The sequence below is a fragment of the Artibeus jamaicensis genome, unplaced genomic scaffold, assembly GCF_021234435.1.
Source record: "Artibeus jamaicensis isolate MK-2021 breed Jamaican fruit bat unplaced genomic scaffold, CSHL_Jam_final scaffold_754, whole genome shotgun sequence".
Taxonomy (NCBI): Eukaryota; Metazoa; Chordata; class Mammalia; order Chiroptera; family Phyllostomidae; genus Artibeus; species Artibeus jamaicensis.
In genome coordinates, this window is record NW_026522054.1 from 1,626,471 (window position 1) to 1,649,966 (window position 23,496).

The 23,496-nt window shown below is 43.8% G+C and overlaps 1 protein-coding gene across 1 annotated transcript in view; it reads left to right on the top strand.

Annotated features, from left to right (window-relative positions):
* The window catches only part of DNAH14 (dynein axonemal heavy chain 14), a 163,727-nt gene that overhangs the window by 72,922 nt on the left and 67,309 nt on the right, over positions 1–23,496 (top strand). Inside the window, exons 35-46 of the mRNA XM_053659549.1 lie at positions 1,555–1,689; positions 8,187–8,402; positions 9,589–9,679; positions 10,976–11,184; positions 11,928–12,180; positions 14,154–14,238; positions 16,688–16,917; positions 18,141–18,257; positions 18,622–18,780; positions 19,799–19,934; positions 21,345–21,406; positions 22,229–22,416. Of these exons, the coding sequence (XP_053515524.1) occupies positions 1,555–1,689; positions 8,187–8,402; positions 9,589–9,679; positions 10,976–11,184; positions 11,928–12,180; positions 14,154–14,238; positions 16,688–16,917; positions 18,141–18,257; positions 18,622–18,780; positions 19,799–19,934; positions 21,345–21,406; positions 22,229–22,416 (1,881 nt within the window). The remainder of the gene's footprint in view (positions 1–1,554; positions 1,690–8,186; positions 8,403–9,588; positions 9,680–10,975; positions 11,185–11,927; positions 12,181–14,153; positions 14,239–16,687; positions 16,918–18,140; positions 18,258–18,621; positions 18,781–19,798; positions 19,935–21,344; positions 21,407–22,228; positions 22,417–23,496) is intronic.

A 23,496-nucleotide genomic window follows, 5' to 3' on the forward strand; every position in this document is an offset into this window, starting at 1 on the left:
AGCGCTGATTCGGTTTTATGTGTTTAATAGGCGCAGGTGCCAGGTTGGGGGGTGGTGTGTCCCGAGCCCCATCGTAACCTTCCATCTTTGTTATCGTCAAACATCTTCAATAATCAGCCCGCTGGCTGCCATTTAAAACGTCCTGCATGGGTTTAGATTGGGATAGAACTGAATGAATAATTATGGTGAGAATGTGCGTTTTAAGATACCACGTTTTTTTCTCCGTGGATGTTTGTCAAGGGTTTACTCTGCTTGTAAGCCTGCCCGAGTTCTCCAGTGGCAGGAAACTCTGGACTCCTAGGTCCGAACAGGCCGTTTAGTCCTTACAGCAGTGGCGGAGCCTTTTTTCCGAGACTTAGTTTTCACAGGCCAGGTGACAAGGCCAGGTGACAGCGGCACCCACGGCGAGTTGTTTTACAGGAGAAGAGCGTGCCCCTCTAAAAGGGTCCTACCAGCAAGTATTCCCAGCCTGTGCTCTTGAAGGAGACATCTCCATCATCTTCACTGGGACAGCCAGTCAATCTGTCCTGCATCCTGATAGGAAACACTGTCTTTAGCTTCCAAAACTGCTTGCTCTGTAAACACCCTTGAAAAGAGAGTTCTGAACAAAGCAGTTGATGCTCTGCTCGGAGGCCTGTGGTAACGTCAGAGACCTGTAAGGAGTGGTCTCCTAACAATATCTCCCCCTGTCTGTACACCGTCTTGTCTTCTGGTGAATTTCCCCAAAAATATCCCGTATTGTTGCCCTCTCTGATTAATGTGATTGACGGGGTCTAAGATCACATCCATTCAGTTCCTCTCAGGCAGCATTTAAGTAAGGCTGCTCTCAGTAGGACCGTCAACAGTAGCATGAGGCCAGCCTAAGTGTCGATTTCAACCATCCCCGTCCCAAGTCCCAGGTCCGAAAAGTGGAACAAATCCCATAAGCGGTTAGAACACCTCACAAAGCCAGGTGGATGTCTCCCTAAGAGAAGCAACAAGTGCAAAAAAGCATATGGATTAGGTGACGTTGACTTTGAAAACCCTGTGAGACACTCAGTGGGAAATATTTAGTAGACCTTTGAAATTTCACTCTGCCACTCAGAACCAAAGACTGGGGAAGTGTATATGTTAGGGAGTCATTAGAAGTTGAGATCTAGGGAAAGATACTTGAATTGATGAGATCAGAGAGTGTCAGTGTAAGGGGGTGGGGGACAGAGAGAAAGTGAATTACAGAAAACTAACGTGGAAGGAATGATCGGAATTCGAGAGAGAGAGAAAAATGGAGCCAAGGAAAGCCAGGTTAGTTTCGTTACAGAAGAGGCCAGTTGTAGAGCAAGGTACAGGAATGAAGGACAGTCAGAAAGTGAGATACATTGTCCAAGATCAAGAATTGGAGAATTTTCTTTGAATGCTAAAATTGGACTCCTGGTGATTTTAACATTAGCCTGGTCAATAAACCGGCCCGGAGGACAGTGGACTGCGCAGTAATTTGGAGGGAGGGTTTGCGCATGTGGTCAGAGACGTGTTTCTAAACAAGAACCTTCCACACGGCACGTCTGCACTCGTGTTCAGGCGTTCGTCGGTGTGATGCTGGTGGGCCCCACGTGCGGGGGGAAGACGACGGTCAGGAGAATTCTCGAGAGAGCGTTGGTGCTGCTGCCGGTCGAAGACCTACTGGCGCCTGAAGAAGAGGCCCCTGTCTCACAGGTGGGTACATGTCCTGCGAGATACTCCATCGGTTAGGATCTTGTCTGACGCTCGGTTACATTTTATGTTCTCTTCACACAGGCTGTCCTGGGCCCATTGACGTTATTACTAGGAATTTTGTAGTTAGGAATTAATTGTAGTGAATGGGATTTTTTGAATTTTGATGCTCAACCTGGTCATTGCTAATGTAAAATAAAACAATTGGCCTAAGTGTTTATTTTTTATTTAGTTACCTTATTTAATGGACTGGTAGATTGTAATTTTTTTAGGTAATCAGTTGAATCATCCTGAAGTGAATATAATTTCATCTCTTTTCTAATATTTATATAACTGATATTCTTCATTTATTGCACTGATGGACTCTCCGGGACAGCTGTAATACCTCTTTTCTTACTTTATCCTGAGCGCAGTGAGAATTTCTGTATTGATATGACGGGTAAGTGTGATGTTCACTCTTGGTCTGTCATAAATATTCCTTATCATGCTGAGGAATTTTTTTCCTATCCTCATTATACTTTGGTTTTTGACTCCTGGAATCTATGAGATGATTTTTAGCACCTATTTTTGTATTATAACTGGTTAATGTACAAAGCTATGTTGCCGGATTTACCACCGTTCAATTGCCCTTGAATTCCCGGGACAACTCCCTCTTTTCACGACACAGCTTTAGTCACTGTAAGTTGGACTCCCACACGTAGTCCTCTCTTCAGTTACGTAAGGAGTCATCCGAGGCAGTCCGTGACAAGAGCCTCGGAAAGGCAGGTTCTCGGGGATGGAGACCTGTTCTTTTCTGTTCCTGTGCAATGTCCTGCTCCAAAATTGTTCACGGGGCAGTTCCTGAGACTTTATCTAAATGCCCCTTATCAACAGATCTTAATTAGTTCTTAAGCAATTACTATAATTAACAAGAGGTGAATTATCACAGCAATAAAATAATAACTAATATTTGTGTTGTACTGTAAATGGGCCAAATACCAGCTGAAACACTTTCACTTGGATTACCTTGTATAATCCTCAGAACAACCCTGTGAGCAGGAGTTGGTTTCATTAAAAATCAGGCCTCCGAGGCGACCGAACCATACAATCCGTTCAATTCCCAGTCAGGCACTCCTCTCTCCACGACCCACATGCTTCTCTCCCTCTCTCCTTCCCCCCTTCCCCTCTAAAGATAAATAAATAAAATCTTTTTAAAAAATCAGTTTTTTAAATTACAAAAGAAACATGGACAATTGTGAGAAACTTGGAAAATGCAAAAATGAAAAAATGATTGATTACTAGGCAGAATGCCTGCAAATATTTTGCTATATTTCCTTTGATTATTTTCCCCACACTGATTATATTTTAAAGTAATCGACATAATGCTGTGCGTAAGTGATCTCAGTTTTTCTAATGTGAGCACTTTCACCTAATATTTATTATATGTTGAGAAGTAACCCCATGTCATTAAAACCTCCCACGGTGTCGTTCTGATGACTCTAGTTTGTATATGGAACTATACTATAATTTAGTGATTCTGTCGTGTTTAACATTTTTAAATTTCAGGGTTTTTAAATATCATAATAAAAGTATGTAGGCTGGTGGCAGGACCTTAAGTAAGGTTTTTGATCTTATTCCTGAGTTCGTGACTGCTTCCTAATGGGTCTGAGATCGTCTCTGTATTTTGGTTTCAGGTTAGTTTGCTGTGTCTCCTAACCTTCACTTCTCTAACCCCTTCGTCACAGGGGTAAAAACCTCTCTAATGTCTTTACTGCACGCCCTTACATATGTGTGTGTCCTTCAAAACATCTTTTTTTTTAAACTTTTTTATTGATTATGCCATTACATTTGCTCTATTCCCCCCTCCATTCCCCTCCACCCTGCATACCCCTCCCCCACCATTTCCCCTTTAGTTCATGAACACGTGTCTCAAATTCTTTAGATTCTGTATTTCCCCTACTATTCTTACCCTCCCCCCTATCTATTTTCTATCTACTGTCTATGCTACTTATTTTCTGTACCTTCTCCCCCCCCTTCTCCTCCTCCCACTCCCCCTGTTGCTAACCCCTCCATGAGATCTTCATTTCTATGGTTCTGCTCCTGATCTAGCTGTCCTCTTAGTTTGCTTTTGTTTTAGGTGTGGTTGTTACTAACTGTGAGTTTGCTGTCCTTTCACTGTTCATCTTTTTTATCTACTTTTTCTTAGGTAAGTCCCTTTAACATTTCATATAATAAGGGCTTGGTGATGATGAACTCCTTGAATTTGGTCTTATCTGAGAAGCAGTTTATCTGTCCTTCCATTCTAAATGAAAATTTTGCCGGGTAGAGCAATCTTGGTTGTAGGTCTTTGATTTTCATGACTTGGAATACCTCTTTCCAGCCCCTTCTTGCCTGTAAGGTCTCTTTTGAAAAATCCACTGACAGTCTGATGGGAACTCCTTTGTAGGTGACTGTCCCCTTAGCTCTTGCTGCTTCTAGGATTCTCTCCTTCATTTTAATCTTGGCTAATGTAATGATGATGTGCCTTGGTGTGTTCCTGGTTGGGTCCACCTTCTTTGGGACTCTCTGAGCTTCCTGGATTTCCTGGAAGTCTATTTCCTTTGCCAGATTGGGGAAATTCTCCTTTATTATTTGTTCAAATAAGTTTTCCACTGGTGGCTGTGCCTTTCCCCCTTCTGGTACCGCTATAATTTGGATGTTGGAACGTTTAAAGATGTCCTGGAGGTTCCTAAGCTTCTCCTCATTTTTCTGAATTCTTATTTCTTCATTCTTTTCTGTTTGATCATTTTTTTCTTCCTTCTGGTCCACTCCCTTGATTTGAGTCCCAGTTTTCTTTCCATTACTATTGGTTTCCTTTGTATTACCTTCATTTCAATTAGTTTAGCTTCCATATGTTTCTCTAATTTGTGACTAAAATCAACCAGTTCTGTGAGGATCCTGATAACCAGTGTTTTGAACTGTGCATCTGAAAGACTAGCTATTTTTTCATCGCTTAGATCTATCGGTCTGGGGCTCTGAGTTGTCCTAGAGCCATTTTTGGTCTATTCGTGCTGTTAAGTAAGCGGAGCGAAGCCTTAGTTGTTTACCAGGACTGGGCGACCCAGGTCGCTGGTTTGTGACGCTATGTGTGGGGGCGTGGTCAGAGAGGGAGCAATGGCGGTCCTCTCCGCCAGCCCAGCCCGACCAGTCACACCACTCGCCCCGGGCTTGTTTATCCCATCGGAATTGTGCGAGCCTGCTGCCCGGCGCAGGCTTCCCTTCTCACTGGTTTCTCCGCACGCAGATGCGCGACCAACCGAGACAGCCTGCCGCGCCTCTTCCCTGTGCACTCCCGAAGCTAGCTCGCGATCAGCGCCTTTGGCTGCTTGAGTACCGCGCACCACCCGGGAATTTTTTCTTGCCAACCTGCTCCACTGTTGGCTTCGCTTCTCTTACCGGTTTAGCTGAGCATTTAGTTGTCTTTGGACTCCACATTGTCGATTTTCTGTGTGGCTTGGTTGTGATTGTTGTTAAAAATAGTTGTTCTTAGATTTGGTTGTACACAGAGGCAAGGTGGTTCCTCCACCTACGTCTCCATCTTGGTGGACCTTTAAAACATCTGCCCAGCAGCGAGGTCAGTTCATGGTAGGGCACAACTGTAGACCACGTACTGAAAGGTGGAATGCACCAGTCAGATGAGGAGCCATTTGAGGGGACAGTTCAGTGACATTTAGTGCATTGACGCCGTGGTGTCCTCATCACTCTCTCTCTCTTGTTTCGGAGCTTCTTCATCACCCAGGGACAACCCCCTGCCCACTGAGAAATGGCTCTTTATTACCTTCCCTCTTTATTCTCTGAAACCACTGTTGGCTTTCTGTCACTGTGGCCCCGCCCACTCGGGGCATTTCATAGAAAAGGAATCAGACAATATGTGATCTCGTGTGTCTGGCTGCTCTCACATGTGTTTGAGGTTGACTCAGGTTACGGCCTGTATCAGCACTGCATTTTACGGCTGAGTAACATTTCACTGTGGGATGTCCGTTCATCCATTCGTCACATCTCGTGTCTTTCTTCATCCCTGGATGGGTGTCTCTGTGGTTCCCACCCTGTAGCTATGACCTGGTCGTTCCCCTCGTTTTGGGAAGGTGACATGTTACACTGGGTGATTTTCTCACGTCGATCCACCCTCGCATCCCGGGGATACATCTCCCTTGGTCACGATGCAGAATCCTTTCAAGTTGCTGCTGGGTTCAGTGGCCAGCACCTTGTCCAGGGTTTTTGCATCCTTGTTTGTAAGGAATGTTGGCCGAACTGTTCTTTTCTTGTGGTATCTGTGGGTTTGATGTCAGGTAATGTTGGCCGCTGGGAATGTGTTAGAAAGTGTTCCCCCTCCTCCATTTTTCGCAGGAGTTGGGGGAGGATGGGTGGTAATTCTTGTTTAAAGGTTTGGCAGACTTCATTGCCGGCTGTTTGGACTATTCTTTGGTGGAGGTTTTTAATTAGTGATTCAGTCTCTACTTTTTATAGATCTGTTGAGATTTTCTATTTCTTGCTTGAGTCAGGTTGCTAATTTTTGGTGTTACCAGGAATTTGGTTCATCTAAATGATATGATTTGTTGGGATACAATTCATAGTGTTTTCTTATAATGCTTTTAAGTTCCTCACAGCAGCAGGGAATGCAGGTGGGAGGGGGTGTGCAGGGAATGAAGGATGGGAAATGGGACAACCATAATGGCATAATCAATAAAATATACTTAAAAAGACAAAAATAAATAAATTCTTCACAGAAGTACGAATGTCCATTCTTTTATTTCTAGTATGATTTGTTTGTGCCTTTTCTATCCTTTTCTTGATCAGTCTGGCAGTTTGTCGATTTTGTCGATCTTTTCAAACAACCACCATCGGGTCTCATTGGTTCTCCCTATTGCTTTTCTCTTCACTATTTTGTTTATCTCCTCTAGTGGTTATTTCCTTCCTTTTCTCTCTTTGGGTTTAGTTTGCTCTTCTAGTTCTCGTTTCTTATGGTATAAAATTAATTGGTGATTTGATATCTTTTTCTCTTTCTGTGTTGGTGTTTGTAGTTGTAATTTCTCTCCTTTGTACTACATTGTATCCATTAGTTTTGTGTGTTGTGGGGTTTGTTTTTTTTAAGATTTTACTTATTTATCTTTAGAGGGGAAGGGAAGGAGAGAGGGAGAGAAATACCAATGTATGGTTGCCTCTCATGCATCCCCCTGCTGGGAAGTGGCCTGCAACCCAGGCATGTGCCCTGACTGGGAATCAAACCATGATCCTTTGGTTCGCAGGCCCACGCTCAATCCACGGAGCCAGGGCTGTGTGTTGTATTTTTATGTTCAAATATTTCAGTTCTCAAGCTCAGAAGCTACTTCTTTTGATCCATTAGTTGTTTAAGTGTGTGTTGTTAAATTTCCATGTATTTCTGAAATTTTTTCAATTTTTCTTCTGTTATTGATTTCTAGTTTTATTCCATTGTAATTGAAGAAGCTAGTTGGTATGATTTTAATACTTTAAAATTTGTTGAGAGTTGCCTTATTTATGACTGCTCCTCAGACTGGGTAATTTCAACAGCCCCATCTTCAAATAACTTACCTTTTTTTCTGTCTGCTCAACTTTGTTGATCGATGTCTGTGTTGAATTTTTTATTTCAGTTGTATTTGCAGCTCCATGATCCTCTGTCCCTTTATTTACATTCCCTACTTGTTCTCATTTCTTTTAGTTCTCTGGCCATGATTTCCTTCATCTCCTTGTGCAGTTAAAGACTTTTGTCTAGCATTGTCCAATGTGTGAACCCTTCAAGGATGGTTTCTCTCAGTTGATTGTATTCCTTTGAATGGACTGTTTTCATGCCTTGAGATTATTTGTTGGAAACGAGACATTAGTAAAAACAGCCCCCTTTTCCAGCCCTTGTAGACCTGCTGTGTGTACTGGGGTCGTTCTTCGTGGATTAGCTGGCCCTCCTCTAAACCTGGGGCCTTCGATGGTTGGTTACACGTCTCCATCCATAGTCTCTCGTCTTAGGCTTCTGTGAGTCCAGAGTCTCGCAGTTTTTACAGTGTCTGCCACTTTTTCCAACTGAGATCCGAGATGGGTGGCGTGGACCCCAGGTGTTCAGGCAGCCCCCCAGGCCATACCACAGATCAGGTCTGCCTGGGTGCCGGTTCTGCCCTGAGGCCAGGAACGGCCCCCTGCTGGCCCTCACCTCCGCACCCAGCCCTGGCTCCAGGCCCTCCGCCTCCCTGCTCACGGACCGTGTTCCTGGGGGAGCAGGGTGGAATTTTTCTTCATTATTTTTCCAGAGATATCACTTGTAATATCTAGACTTTTTAAAAGCAGTATTTTATTATAATGGTTCATTTTAATGCATCCATTTTGCTTGTTCCTCGCAAACCGCTACCTTTATAAAGGAGCTTTCTTTGGAATCACAGATCTCTCCGAAAACTCTTTGGTAATAACGATGTCAAATATTAAATAACCGTATCATAGTTATGTCTTTAAAAACAACCACACTGGATTATCCTCAGATTGCAGGAAGAAAAGGCAAAGTGGATATTTGCGTTCTAAACCCCAAGAGTGTCACTCTTAGTGAGCTGTATGGATGCCTGGATCCTAACACTATGGAATGGACCGATGGATTATTGTCAGCAGCAATTCGAAATTATGTGTGTTTAAACACTGAAAGGGATTCAAAGAAAGATAACATTCCTAGACTAAAGTCAAGAATCTCAGACTTATCTAATGTAAGTTTAATATGGAATAATTATTTTTAGTTTTACTGTTCTGGGTTATTTCATTATTTATCTAAAGACAGATTAGCACCATTAAATACTAGTGTAAATGTAAATTTAGAAATTATGATCAGTTAAGAAAGAAAGATTATGAGCTATAAAAATAAGCCATTGTGTTTTAAAATGGTCAGTAAACAATAAAGTTAGCGATGCTGCTGTTACAGGAGGGGGATTAAGGGGTGATTCTGATACCCCAGCATACCTTACAAGTCACTGATGTACAGAAATGCTTTAATAGAAAAGCGAATGAAGTATTTGATACAAGATTCACCAAAGAATAAATGTGAATAGCAAAACAAAATTTGAAAGGTTGTATCCTCATCGGCTTACCAGTATATTTCATCAGCTAAACCATATTAATAAAAAAGATATTCGAAACCAAATAGATTAGCAAAGTTTTTTTAAACAGAAAAAATAATACTCCATAATGACAAGGTTGTAAAATAGGGAAGTTCACAGGTTGGTCTTCCCCCTCCTGCTGTCAGTGGAAGGGAAGCGGTGCAGGCAGCAGATGACCTCTTACCCCCTTTGGGGAATTAAATAATTAAGCCCCTCCGACCCCGATAAGGAAGACTTCAGTAGGTGCATCGATCAGAACTTCTCAGACTGGTGTGAGAACAAGCCGTATTAGATTCACCTCGGGAGCATAGTAACACTAGAATTCCTGGGCTCCTTTCCAAACGTATTCAGTCCAAACTGCTCAGGATGAGGTGTTGGAATCTGCGCGTGGACAGACCTGCAGGGTGTCTCTACGCAGCCTGAACTTTTCAGTCTGTCCTGAGGGGAGGTCTAGGAAAACCACCCACCAAAATGTCAACTGCGATTGGTTGTTTAGAGATGGTGGCAGTTCAGAGAACTCCTGCTTTCTTCTTCATGCTTTGCGGTATTAACTAAGTAATATGTAACAGGCATGTGTTACCTTTCTGGGGAAAAACTAAAAAGTATTCTCTAAAAGAAAATGACCCGTAGTCCCAACAGTTACATAGTGCTGTGGTGGTTACATATTGGTCTTTTCAACTATGGAACCTTCTGCCTTTCGTATTTTATCACACACAAAAAAGCATAGTGACGTATAGTTTCTTGTAGTTGGAAAACATGATCAAATAAAAATCTAAACGTTATTGATGACTTATTTTAGGTTTTCCAACTTCCTATCTCTGATGAAGCAGATATGGATGATAATATTTTTAAGGAGATGGAGAAAGATGTTAAAATTACAGAAAGTGAGAGTAAGTGCTGTAATTGAACTTAATGAAATGACTGTTGAACATAAAAGACACACTGAACCAACCTGAGCTTTGTTTACATTTGTCGAGCATTTTTGATGAGAGTGATACTTTGTTCTACTGTTATTTTTCCCTCGTGAGCACTTTTAAAATTGGAATAATCTTGCCCCATGTTACATTACAGCACGTACATATATAATGATGTTGTGTAAATGTGAGGGCTGTTAGCTTATAAAGCCCTTTTGGCTCATACCAAGTGGACGTTACAGGTAGAAATAAATACTGTGTGGTGCGCAGCGGTGGCAAACTACCGCAGCGCTGCCTCCGAAGTGGGGCTCCCGACAGCCGCATGGCCCCAGGCCCGCGCACGTACCTCGAGCACGGACGTCTCACTTTAACAGCACCCCCACCCCAATCCTCTTTGCCGTGTGCTTGGGGGCAGAGATGCGTGTGGCGAGGACCCTGTTCCAAAGGGGCGGATGGTCTCCTGCAGGACCGAGACCACGGCTTTCACCGCATCCCGGCGAACCTCAAATCAACATCCCCCTGAAGTTCACTCCTGTTCCAGACTTTCAAAGAGACATCAGCTGTAGCTTCCGCTCCCCTCAGACTCCCAAAGTGTGGGGCGTTACTTGTTGATACTCGTACAGTGTTGGGGCACCAGTTTCCTTCATAGGGTCTTAAGGAAACCCCCAGGGCAGGTGTTTCAGCCACGAGGGCCCATCCCTGCAGCTCTTCCTCTCCTGTTCTTCCTCGGCATTTGCATGTCTTTGAAGCCACCCGTTCATGCCTCCCCCATCCTGACAGATTTTCTAAAACTCCCAGAGCAAGGCAGTGGGTCCGGAGTGTGGAAATCGAGTAAACAGGCTCCCAGTGTGGGGGAGTGCTCTGAAATTTGTCTGTCTGGTTCTTTATTCCGAGGGCATCTATTTCCCTGTCCTATTTCCCAGAGGCCGAGTCTCCCCAGAATGTTCCTGGTGGGAGGGGGCATGCAAGCCTCGTCCTGGAAAAGATGAGCTCATGCCTCTTCCCCTTACCCACGTTTTACGGGCCAGTTGTACAATTCAGCTGCCTAAGATCACGGAAACAACGTTCAAGGCCTTATTAGGTATATGGTATGAGTATTTATTTGACAGACTTTAAAGACCATAGACAAACACATTGGCTCTGATGTTTTCTAGCGTATCATTTCTAACCTTAACTAGAAAGCACTTTCTGAACAAAACCAGAGTGTTTGCGGGACTGTGGTGGAAGAGGACCGAGGCCGTCCCAGTCCCATCGCAGGCGCTTTCCTCGCAGGGTTCGACTGGCAGTGGGTGGTCCTGGACGGCCCGGTGGACCCCTTCTGGGTGGAGAATCTGAACCTGATGCTGGATGACACGAGAACACTGTGCCTGGCGAACAGCGAGAGGCTCGCTTTAACCGAGAAGATCAGAGTGATCTTTGAAGTGGACAGTCTCTCTCAGGCCAGTCCCGCCACCGTCGGCCGCTGCGGGGTGGTCCACATGGTAAGTTTTCAGACTCGAAGTCCCTCGGGAAGAAAACACGTGGTTTCGGGTAACCTCGGGTCATTGCCTCCTGCCTTTTGCATTGTTCGTTCTATGGTGACCAGCAGAGTGAGCCCAGCAGTGAAAGGCTTAGTGTCCCCTAAGATGGATATGAATGTACTACTACCGTTGTCACTACTTCTCAGTGATAGGAATATCAGCGTTTTCCATGGCGGTGAGAACCACGTGCTTTCAGCTCACGGGCTAGGCTGCTGGTGGGGGGCTGTTTTTCCAGCGGAGGGGAGATGGGCTGGAGCCTTTTTAAACCCACTGCACGCCCCATAGAACTCGGGGCACAGGCTCCCAAGGGCAGCAAAGAGGTAGAAGACACAACGAAGAAGAATCGTTTTCCATCCATGAAATTCAAGACTCGCCGCCGTCAGCCCCAGTTAACTCGGCTTTATGAATGCCACTAAGTACGACTTTCTGGGCGAGCGCTTCCTCTCACCAGGTGGGCGGGCGCACAGCCCCTACACACTCCCTACCCACAATGTCCCAAGAGCTCATTGGCTTGTAGGGCCTTTGTTCAAAGTCAAACACTTCAGAGGAGGGTAACTCTTTAAGCTTTTTTGATCACTTGCCCTTTTAACGAATGATGACTCTGAACCATATTTGGCAGGGGAAGCGGTAAGTAAAAGTAAGAAAGCTGGGGGAAGCTGTATTTTTGTATTTACATAAGATTGTCTTGTGCTTTTTGTTGCTAGGACCCCGTCGATCTGGGATGGGAGCCTTATGTTAAGTCATGGCTCCTGAAAACTTGTAAAATTATGAGCCAATCAGGAGTGGATTATCTTGAGTTCTTGATTCAAAACAGTGTCAGAAGTGGACTGGAGTTTATAAAGAAACATCAGAAATTTCAGCCATTTTCTGTGCAAGATATAACAATCGTTATAACCCTCTGCAGAATTCTTGATGCTTTCTTTGAGTTCATGAGTAAAAATGGAGGCTTCGGACAACGTGAGTTTTTTCTCCCCGAGTCATGCTAATGGTGTTATATCTTAGCTAGTTAGTGCCGTAACTTAACCGCCACTTTTAGATTTCATAAAAGAAAGGAGGGAATGCCAGGCACGTTCAGTCTGCCGGCACCAAAAGCCGCCAGGCACGTGGCGTAAACTAGAAATCACTGACAGAGGAGCATTCGATGAAATAGATCAGCATCCTGTAAGTGTCGACTGGTCACAAAGAAAACGACAATGAAGAATCCTCAGAGGATCACTGTTAGGGAAGAATGTTTTTGCCATGTTTTAGAAACTCTTGGAGACATTAACAGTGGGATTTCACACCAAGGCAAAGAGCCGTGGGAAGCGGCAAACCACCTGTAAGGAGCAATGAAAGGGTTAAGAGAACAGTGCGCCATCATGGCGGGGCCAAGAGATGATAAAAATGTTAACAAAACGGATGCTGGCCATTTAGAATTGCTTTGCTCCGACTGCACCTACTTGCTCAGGGCACAAGCCCGAGCGTTCATTTCTCCTAGGACACTCTTACCCCCAGAAATCTAGGCAGGAAAAAGTTTCCTTGTGCCTTTGCTGGGCCAACAGCCCAAGATTCCCTAGTCCCCTCTTCATGGGGAGCCCCGGCAGGGCCCAGGGCTGATTCAGGGGTCTGATGGGGGCGCCCTCCTCTCAGCGTGCAGAGGGCTCGTCCTCATGGCCCGGTGGCTGCACCACCTCACCGCTGCACCCCCCAGGGCAGGCAGCGCACACCTCTGCATTGACGCTCCTGCCTCTGACTCCCTTCTTTGCTTCTGGTGCTGAAGGACCTCCCTCTCTTTACTTGGAGCACTCCTGTGGTTCGTGGTGGTGGTTACATCATAACTTATTGCCCTAGCAGCCTGCTCTCCATTACCACAGCTAGAGCTGCAGCGAAAACTCTCACTGAGGTACTCACGTAGGCGTTGATTCAGCGTTTCCCGGTGATCCGCTTGGCAATATACACTGGAAATGTCCCCAGACTCTAGTGTTCTAGAAATGTATGATCATCTCAGAAGTGTACAGATTCAGCACAAGGAGCTTTATAACAGGATTATTTATAATCATGAAAAACAGCAATAATCTGAATTCTAACAAAAAGAGACTAGATTCATGAAGTGTGATTGATGCAACAATATCATGTTTCAGTGGACAGACACAAAGATAAGACATAAAATAAAAAGCAGAATGAAGTCTCTCCATGATTTAAGTTTAGATTTTAAAATATCCTACACTTAATATTTACATAGTATATTTTTATAAAAAAGACCACGATAAAAATCCATCAATATTTAATAATTATCTGTGGGCGGTAGAATTATAAGTGATTGTTATTTTCTTCTATATACTTTTCATTATTTCTACCTGTTTTACAAGAATCCTATGCTATTTTAACAAAGAAAACAAATGTGATTTTTTTTATTAAAAAGCTAAAAGGAAGAATGAATAATTACCTATTCTTTACATTTCTCTGTGAAACAGATGACTTGAGCCAAAAAAGGCGGGCGATGTGCCCGGGAGGGAGACAGTTGTGGTGCACCCGTTTGGCAGAGGGTTCGATACGTTTCCTACCTGAAAGCATTCAGGTTTCTTCTGCAGTGCTCCACTTTGCAGAAGCGGCCAGTTTATTAGTTTGTGATGTGTTAGTTTTCACTGTGGAACCATCAGCTTTAACGAAAAGTTACCGGAATAAAACAGAGAACCAAAGTATGCAGATTTATGCTCCAAATAAACAAGGATTGATTCGGACAATTGTAGGTACATCCTCTGCCCTTTTTTTCTTAGGAAAGTAACTCCCCCTTTGGCCAGGTGAGCCCAGTCTGAGGTATTGTATGTAAAACTAAGACACTCCTCTGATGATTCACAAACCGAACGGTGTTGACAACTAAACCTCACTAGTGAATCAGCTGAACTTGAAGTCTGCTGTTAATTGTGGAAAAATATTCTCTCCTTCTTAAGGTGAAGATTTGGAGAACACTTCAACTGAGGAGAAAAGCTGTTCATTTTTACAAGTATCTGTCAAATTCAAGGAAGTGAAAGAGAGGTCAGTTACGGTCCTTCAACAGACATGTTTCAATACGTACTAGGTGCCAGACACTCCAATGAAAACAGAATCATTTGTCAACAAACCAGTACTTTTATGACTTTATAACATTAAATCCAGTGAAATTTATTTTCTTTCAGCTTAGATAATGTCTTGTATATTTAATACAAGATAACTACATTTGTATGCTAAGTTATATGACTAACGTATACATTTGTCCATTCTCTGTCATACTTGAGAAAAAAATAAAATTGACATGAATGTGTCATGTGAATCTGCCATTTATGACATGAGAAACACTGAACCAGTTACCAGTATTTTTGAGCTTTGATTTTTCTCATTTAAAAAAACTGGAGTAATGTGATGTGCTAGACACGTAGAACGTGCTTGGTGCGTAGTAAGTGCTCAATAAATTGCAGTGTTAGAAATTATTAAGTCTATAATTCTTCTGCCATTTTGCGGGACAGGAAAGTCCCTGCCGAGGACTTGCTCTGCCTCCCTTTGGGTCCTCGAGACATTCATGTCTCATTTCCCTCTAAACAATAGAACATTCCGGACATGGTTTTTACTCTGCCTGTCAGCCCCGCCCGCGGGTTCACTCCTTCGTACACATCCTGCCTGACCGCGTTCTGGCCCAGGCTGTACCATTGCCTGCCTGCGCTGTCACGATAGACTATGAATTGGCCTCCTCAGTGGTTCCAGGCCATTCTCAAGTGGACAGTCATACATTATTTTTAATTTTCATTAAATAGCAGGTAGCTGTAAAAGAATATGTGTAAAATATGTGTGAGTTAGAAAGCACAATATACCACTATCCATGTACATACCAGTTAGTTACAGGGGAAAAAACATGTTAATTGACCCTTGAAGTCCCCTGCGTACCTCAATTTTATGGTATCGCTTCATCCGAGATGACCACCGTCCTGGGCTTTGTGTTGTAATAGGTTCCCACACTCTGCATCTTCCAACGCTGCACATTTTGGCTTCAGTGGAGTCACGGTCTGTGTTCCGTGTCCCACGTTTTTGTTCAGCGCCACGTCCCTGTGATTGGCCCACTTCCACTGCTGGCTGACAGCTTATTGTGTACCTCAGTCCAATGTATTTATCCACGGACAGACATACAGGTTGTGTCCAGTTTTCATGATTACAAATGCTACTGTGATTGATACGCTTGTACCTGCCTCCTCATATTTATATGCAGGAGTTTGATTTAAAAAAAAAAAACACGAATTGGAATGTTCCTCTGCATAGTCTTCAGTGACTTCCCATGACACTCAGAATGAAGGAAAAGCCCAGGAAAAGCCCTGTGGCGCAGCTCACCACCTAGTGTCTGCAGCTGACCGCGTGCGTGTGTTTGTGTGTGTGTGTACGTGTGTGTGGGGGGGGGTGCATGCTTCGGCGAGCCCCTGGGTTTTTTCCCCTTTTGGTTCCTCGGACTGGCCATGACCTTTGACCTTGTGCTCTTGGCACATGTATCCCTTCTGCTCAGTGGCTCTTCCGCCTCCGTTTGGCCAAATCTCACTCACATCCAGGTCTCAGTTTAACTGCTGGCTCCTGGCGGGCGCCTGCCCCGGTTCCCACGGTCTAGGTCATCTCCGCTGTTATTCTCTATGGAGTGGCTGACTCTGCTCTTGACTCTCAGCTTGGCCTACTGTTCATTTTCTTGTCCTGGAAATAAGGGGCCACATTTGTTTGGCTTGGAGTGACTGATACATAGTCGAAATTCAGTAACTATAGTTTACTTGCTGAATAAACTGTTACATGTGACTAGAAAGTACAGGTGCAATTGTACACGTGCATCGTACATTAACGGTTGCCAATCCATTTCAGTTCAGTGAGGTATTTTTAGGATTTTTATAACATGAATAATTTTATGGTAATGCTAAATCTCGAACCGCTTGAAATGTGTTCAAGTCAGGCCCAAGCCTTGGTTCAGTCCCACCCCTGCCCCCTTGGCCTTTTCACTATAGAAGTTCAAGGTCCCAAAGACCAGGCCGACCTGGGTCACAGGAGACTCCGCCCACACTCACAGGCCCTGGCTTCTGCCACGTGGAACTGAGTCCATTCTAGGACTTGGTTAAGAGGAGTACACAGTGAATGACGTTGGCTTGTGTCTTCTATATAAAATAGAGAATTATCTGATCCCCTTCCAAAAGGCAGGCAAACTCTCAGCCAGTAAATTGACCTAAAATAAAAGTGAGTCATGTGTTCTAAATAAATCAAAGGTAACTGCAAATCTCTTGCTCATATGGTGCTTTGAAAAGAAAAATAGTAGCCATGATTTAGATGACTTGCTGAAGGAAAATGATACATTAACTTAAAATGTTTTTATGTCAACACTTAACTATTGTAATTTTTAGTAAGGAAACTTTGATGTGATACTGAGATAAATTAACCGAATGCTTGCTAAACACTTTAATCTTCGCCCCTCCAGAGCTGTCCCCTCCAGGGCTGACAACACATGGTATCTGGAGAAGCATCCTGATAAACTGAAGATAATGATCCAAAAGCTCTTCGTGTTTGCATTCACATGGGCGTTTGGAGGGACTTTAAAACGTGAGGATGAGCATGAAAATGATACACTGTTGTATTCCAGTTTTGAACCTACTTCTCTCACCAGAGTAACCTATGATTTTGATGACCTCGTTCATGAATTATTTGAAGGCAACCCACAAGTAGGTAAGTTCTAGCAAGGAAAAGGCATAATTATGCTTGCTTTAGAATATTAATTTGAAACTCTTTTTTTTGTGATTTTTTTTTTATTGCTGTTCAAGTACAGTTGTCTTCATTTCCCCCCCACGACTCTCCCCTGCCCCACCCTGGATCCTGCCTCCCTTTGGCTTCGTCCGTGGGTCCTTTATACGGGTTCCTTGATGAGCCTTCCCCTGCTTTCCCAGGTTATCTGTCCCCTTCCTCCCTCTCCTCTGGTTACATAAGCCAGGTGGTAAAAGACAAATACCATATGATCTCACCTACAAGTGTGTAAGTGGAATCTAATCACCAAAACAAACAAGCAAGCCAAACAGAACCTGAGACATTGAAATAAAGAACAAACTGAGAGTAACCTTGAAACTCCTTGTGACTGGCTTATATTGATTCGGCCCATCTTTTAAAAGGTGAACATTAAAGGTAAAAGAGTGTTAATAAGTGCCCTGCAGCACCCTTTCTTCAATGAAGAAGGCAGGAGAACATTAGCTTCTTGGTTGGGTCTTGTTGCTCCAGGAACCCATGAGTCGGGTCGGGCAGAGCCAAGGTGAGGCCCCGAGACTGGGAGCCCAGCCCGAGAGCCCAGCCACTGTATCGCCGGGTCTGCATTACACAGACCACCATACAGCAGAAATTTCCATAGATGATTACAGTTTCCGACTTCTTTTCCGCTTCTAAATTACTCTTAAAGCTTTAGATTTATTAAGGCTTTAAAATCTATTAAGAAAATTCATTAGAAAACCTTTAGAATTTATTAAGAAAATGCATTACTTTTAAATAGTCAATATAATTTGCAGATAAGTACCGAAGTTCTCTAACGCAGAGAGAACATATTGGTTGTGTGACCACAGCCAATATGTGTGTCGCTGGCTTTTGACAATATCCCACACATGGTAATGAGCAGAACTTCTGGCTGAGATTTCAAAGGATACCAGGTCATGATTCACCTGGCATTCTGGATACGGGAAAAAAAGGCATAAAGTTCATAAAACTTTGCCTTTATACAGCCAAACCCTGGAAGAAACTATAGGCTTATTTTATAGATTCGGATATACCCGTGGTGAATTTTTATTATTTCTGGTGCAATAGTCGACTCTCGCAAAGAGAGATCCTATTGTTCATGAAACATTTCATAAATGAACGTCATTCTTACTTGGATTTCTTGGTATTTTTCTATTTGTTCTTTCCAAATGCAGGCATCAAGCTGCCACCTGAAAAACACTCTGTTTTTGGGTATTTTGTGGACCTGCAGCAAGGGGAATTCATCCCCTGGGCGGAACTGCTTCCCAGTGTTCAGACGCTGATTCAAAGGGGTAAGAGCTGTTGCAGGAATCACACTCGAATTCCCCTGGAATGTGGGGAACACGCTCCCTGTAAAAGCAGTTCGTCAGCAACTGTGGCCCGATTGGTAGGTGTGGTGGCGGGAAGGTCAGAGAGCTCGCATGTGAGGGGCTCGGGAGCCTGTGGCGAGTTCCCAGCTCAGAGTGTGAACTAAGGGGACAGTCGCTGAGGGCAGCAGAGCCCCCCAGGCACTTGCCACAACTTCAGTTTATTTGTATATGTTTAAATAGTTTCATAATGTACCTACCTGTCCTTAAAGTATTCAGTACCTACCAAAGAGATGAAGTGAACGTTTCTTTCTGGCCTGTTTGCACCTTCTTTACAATTTTAACTCAGGGACTTCGATGCTGGCTGGTCCCCAAGACTCCAGTGAGAACCTCTACAAGGTGACAGAGTATGGCGAGACCATCAACTTCATCGCTACCAGGGACACAAGATGCCTCTCTTTCCTCATGAGCCTGCTTCTAAAGAATTCCTGCCCTGTGCTTCTCACAGGTATTCACAGTATGTAAGGAAGGAGAATTTCAGAGTTAGGAAGAGTCTGAGGAATTGCCGTCTCACCACTTTATTGTATAAGTTTGGAAAAAATGCCTTAAAAAGCTTCGTACGTTCCTCCCGACAGTATGTGAGGGCACACCTCTCCTCAAGTTCACCTGTGCAGGACGTCAGAAGTCTTTTCCACCTTTTCATGACTCCACGGCAAACCCCAGTGGCGTCGGGCTGATACACGCGTGGCCTCCGTAGCCTGTGGGCCGAGGTCTTCAGCGGGCGCCTGAGACTGGTTTGCTTACACTGGCACCCACACACAACTGTATGCAAAGAAAACATATAAATAAATTGCCTCATTACAAAAAAATTTACATAATCCCTCAAGCCAGTCGTAAACCTTCTCAAATGAATAATTCAAGACAGCTTCTACTGTTCCTTAACACGCGTCTCAGCCCACCCCGTTGCCTTTCCCACCCAGAAGTCCGGCTGCCTCTCCCTACAGACCTGCCCTCAGAGTCAGTACTCAGGCCGGTGAGGCGGGGACGCTCAGAGAAGCCACACTCTGCCCCAGGCTGGACTCAGGAGGTCCCCTTACTCCATCTTTGGTGACGGATAAAGTCAGGACTCCCCGTTCTGCTGCAGTCAGGACTTTATTCCACCCCGCCCCCGCCCCCAGACTGTCAGGGAAAATGAATTGTCTGTAGCAGTTCTGCTGTGCTGTAAGCCAGACCCTTTGTGATGGGCCTAGATGAACCCTATATAAAAGTGATGGCTAACTCCCAATACACTCTTCTGTAAGAGATGTAAATTACATAAGTACTTTGAGAGGTGTTTATTATCAACTGCTTGGTTTACCCACTTTTAATCACAATTTTTTAAAAACGGAAGAGCAAAACCAGACTCTTCACGCAGTTTTCACGTGGAAGAAAATGGTATCGGTGCATTTGAATCTGTTAGTATTTGCTCTTCTTCTTGCACAGAACTCTGACATATTGTATCTCCCCCCTGCCCCTGCCCCCGTAAGGAGACTTTGGAGTCGGGAAGACGGCCACCATCCATCAGATGCTCGAGAAGTTAGAGAGCCCAGGAGGGCTGGACGTCAAGTACGGGTCACTCTTAGGAGAAGTCCTCTTGTACAACGAAATTAAAAAATCAAGGTGGTATACAACTCTCAATGTGATTTGTCTGGTAAAAAGAAATAGTTTGCTTTAGTATCTAAGTGTGCCTTGTTTCAAAAAGCAAACCTGTTGTATAAAAATGCAGAAATATTCAAAAGAGGAGTTAAAAATCTTCCCTTTTCCAAAGTATTAACAACCAGATTAATTTCTTTAATTGAGAACATCTTATATTTAAAGACACTAAATTTAATTTTTGATATTTTTTTACCTAACAAAGTACAGATATAAACTATTTTCCTTCCTGGGAAAATGTAGATAAACATACAAATAAAGTGTTCCGCAGAATTGGTTGTGTTTCACTAAAATGTATTTCCTTCTCTCTTTTTTTTTAACATTTTTTAAAGATTTTATTTATCTTTAGAGGGGAAGGGAAGGAGAGAGGAAGAGAAATACCAATGTGTGGTTGCCTCTCATGCGTCCCCTATGGGGGACCTGGCCTGCAACCCAGGCCTGTGCTTTGACTGAGACTCGAACCACAATCCTTGGGTTCGCAGGCCCACACTCAGTCCACTGAGCTACATCAGCCAGGGCAATATATTTCCTTCTTATCGAAGGCACCACCATGTAGAGAACTGTGTCTCGGTCATCACGTGTGTGTCTACGCTGTGCAAACAAAAAGCACACATTTTGAAGGGAATTCTGGTTCTGCTGAAACAGCAGAGAAGCCTGCTGCTGTCTGAACGCAGTAAGAGGCGGACTGTGGGGAGGCCCGTATCAGCCCTTCCGTCCACTCGCCAGACTCCTTGACCCGACCACCTGCACGAGGTCTGCTCTCTCTCCACAGCACGTCCTCCGTCCTTCCATGTCTCCCTTCAGTGTCCTCCGGTCCCTGACTCCATCCCCCTCCTCTGACACCAGCTGCTTTGGACTGGAATCCCCCTACACTGAAATAAGGCCTTAAAATTGCAGAGAAATTGTTTTTGAAGCATTTAATGCAATAAGAATCATTCCATATCTACATTATTAGAATCATAAAGAATAGAGTCTGAGAAAATTAAAGTTCTGCTGTGTGTCCAATATTTAAACTGCAGTGGATTTTACCAATATGGAAAGGTAACCAAAGCAGGGGAAGACCTGGGAACAAAACCAGAATGAAGGGGAGCGGGCTTTCGTTGGCTGATCCACGAGACCAAACGCCCCATGGCGGGGCCTCCTAGGAATTCGCCCAGTTTGCGTCTTCGAGTGCACGCCATGTTGCTAAATTTGGCTCTCAGTTCCGATAGTGGTGCTAACTTGATCTGTAAAAAATGTGAAGAGGAGAAGTAAATTTGTTTCTTCATAGGAGATAGGAGTAAAATCAGCCACCCACTGATGCTTTCATTTTATTGTGTTCATATGGTTCCTAAGGTAAATAAGTGAATATTGAATTTCGAAAATGTCTTATTCCAACAGCCTGAGACAAAATATCAGCATCTTGCTCTCTGAAACTCATAAAACAGCAACTGGAAACCTAGGTATGTATTACAATAGTTTGAAGACCTTCCTTCCCTCAGTGGAGGGTCACATCTGTGTACCGGGAGGGGCTGGGGACTCTTGGGGACCGGTGGGACCCCGGACCAAGGCCAGAAGTAACCGAGGGTGACCTCTGCCCATTCTGGTCTGTGATGCTTACAGAAGTAACGCAGTGGGGAAGTTACGGTTCCCCAGTCCTCGAATCAGACTGTGCAGTAGGAGCACACGCAGGCCTCAGGAACTCCATCCATGAAGTTTCTGACGTGGTAGCTCCACTGAAGGGGAAGAGGTGGGGTGGCCCTGGGATAGCCGTGCGCAGGGGAAGGAGCCTGGCCAGGAGGCTCCCACCGGAAGGGTCCTTCTGGGTTCCTTTTCCTCTCGCTCCAGCGCCATCCTAAATAACCTTCAGGATGACCCTCACTCAGAGACAGTGTTCTCATTTCAATGCCTCTGTGGGTGCACCAAATGCTGCTTTTAGATCTTCCACGTGCAGTTTCATTTAAAAAATAGCATGTTGCAAGTCTAAATACTTTAAAGCAGTAAAAGTGACATGTGTCTGTTGTGAATAAATGAATAGAGGGTTGTCAGAGCTTTTATACTGTGGCCCTTGGCTGTGTTCCCCACATAAAAATGAGGACATATTTGGAAACATTTCCAGGTTGATGTTCCTTCCCTCAATGATTTGTTCACAGACCGATTTCTTTAGAATGACAGCAATGTAGTAAAATTATATCATTTCCATACTTCTTAATACTTACGATAAAGCAAAAAATATTTTGAAAGTATTTCTAAATTTGTTTTTCTTTCCGTACTTGACATTATAGATAAGATCACTAAAGAGCCAGGAAAATCGGATGAGATTTTATTTAAAAGTAATGATAGTAGTAAGGGAGTTACGGTCTCTACGATAAATTTTAACATCAAAATAACAGCTGCCAAAATCCAGGAGATGATTCTTAAGAAGTGCAGAAGAAGAACGAAAGACGCTCTTGGAGTACCTAGAAGCAGCCGGGTAAACCACCTCTCAGACTGGTCGACTAACCTGCTCACACTAAATCGATGGCATGTTTTAATAAATACATGTTATTTATTAAACAACCAATAAACTTGTTTTAATAAATACTAATGAACATAGAAACGCAAGTGTAACATATACTCCTGAATATTTAAATGCACTTTAAATGGAAATTTTAGTTTTCAAATCACTGTGACTCATTTTTTAACCTGGTGAGTCGTACCGATTCAGTATTACTAAGACCAAAAGAAGCTACTGGAATCTGAATCCAATGTAAGCAGATAACTGGAAAATGAGTTAGGTGCCAATTGTTTAATCAATGTACACTTTACTGCATTTTCTTCTCGCAAACCTGGCTTGAGAACGTAAGAAAAAGAGAAGTTTGTGGAAAGGGGGTCGTGCACTCCCTGTTCTTAGCCCATCTTCCAGGCAGTCACCGACTGTCCCCTGGTTAAGCCAAACCCTCTGTCCCGATTAACTTCACGTCAGCAGTTCCTGTGCAGGAACGTAAAACGAGCTCAGAGGCATCGATGAGAAGTCCTCACGTGGGGCCCTGAGCGATACCTGAGTTTGACCCCCAGGGCTGTCCATTTCAGAAGCTTGGAAAGGTTTGCTTCAGATTTCCTCCATTTTAACCAAAGGTTTGGACGAGTTTGGTGGGTCTTTGACTAACTGGGCACATTTTAGGAACTTTGAAAAGGATAGCAATTGCTCAACCAGATCACACAAATGAAAAAATGCACGCAGGGGACATTTTGGTCAAAGCAGTCCTTCATCAGTCTGTGATACAATATGGGAAAATGAGCATCTAAAAATGGCATTGAAAGTTACAGGTTGGGTAGTTAGGTAACTCAAAATAAATTGCTACTCATGTTTTTTAAATTTTTACTTGTTTTACAAGAATAACTACAATTTAAGGGGGCTGAGGTACACAGAAATTATACTGGTAATCAGTACACTTCAGGGCATAATATTTTCAGAAGTGCAAAGAACACAAGTTTAAAAGTTGCAGCCGCGTCTGAACTTCCTGCTGGTTGTTCATGACAAGTGCATCTGCAGCGGAACTGTGAAAGCCCA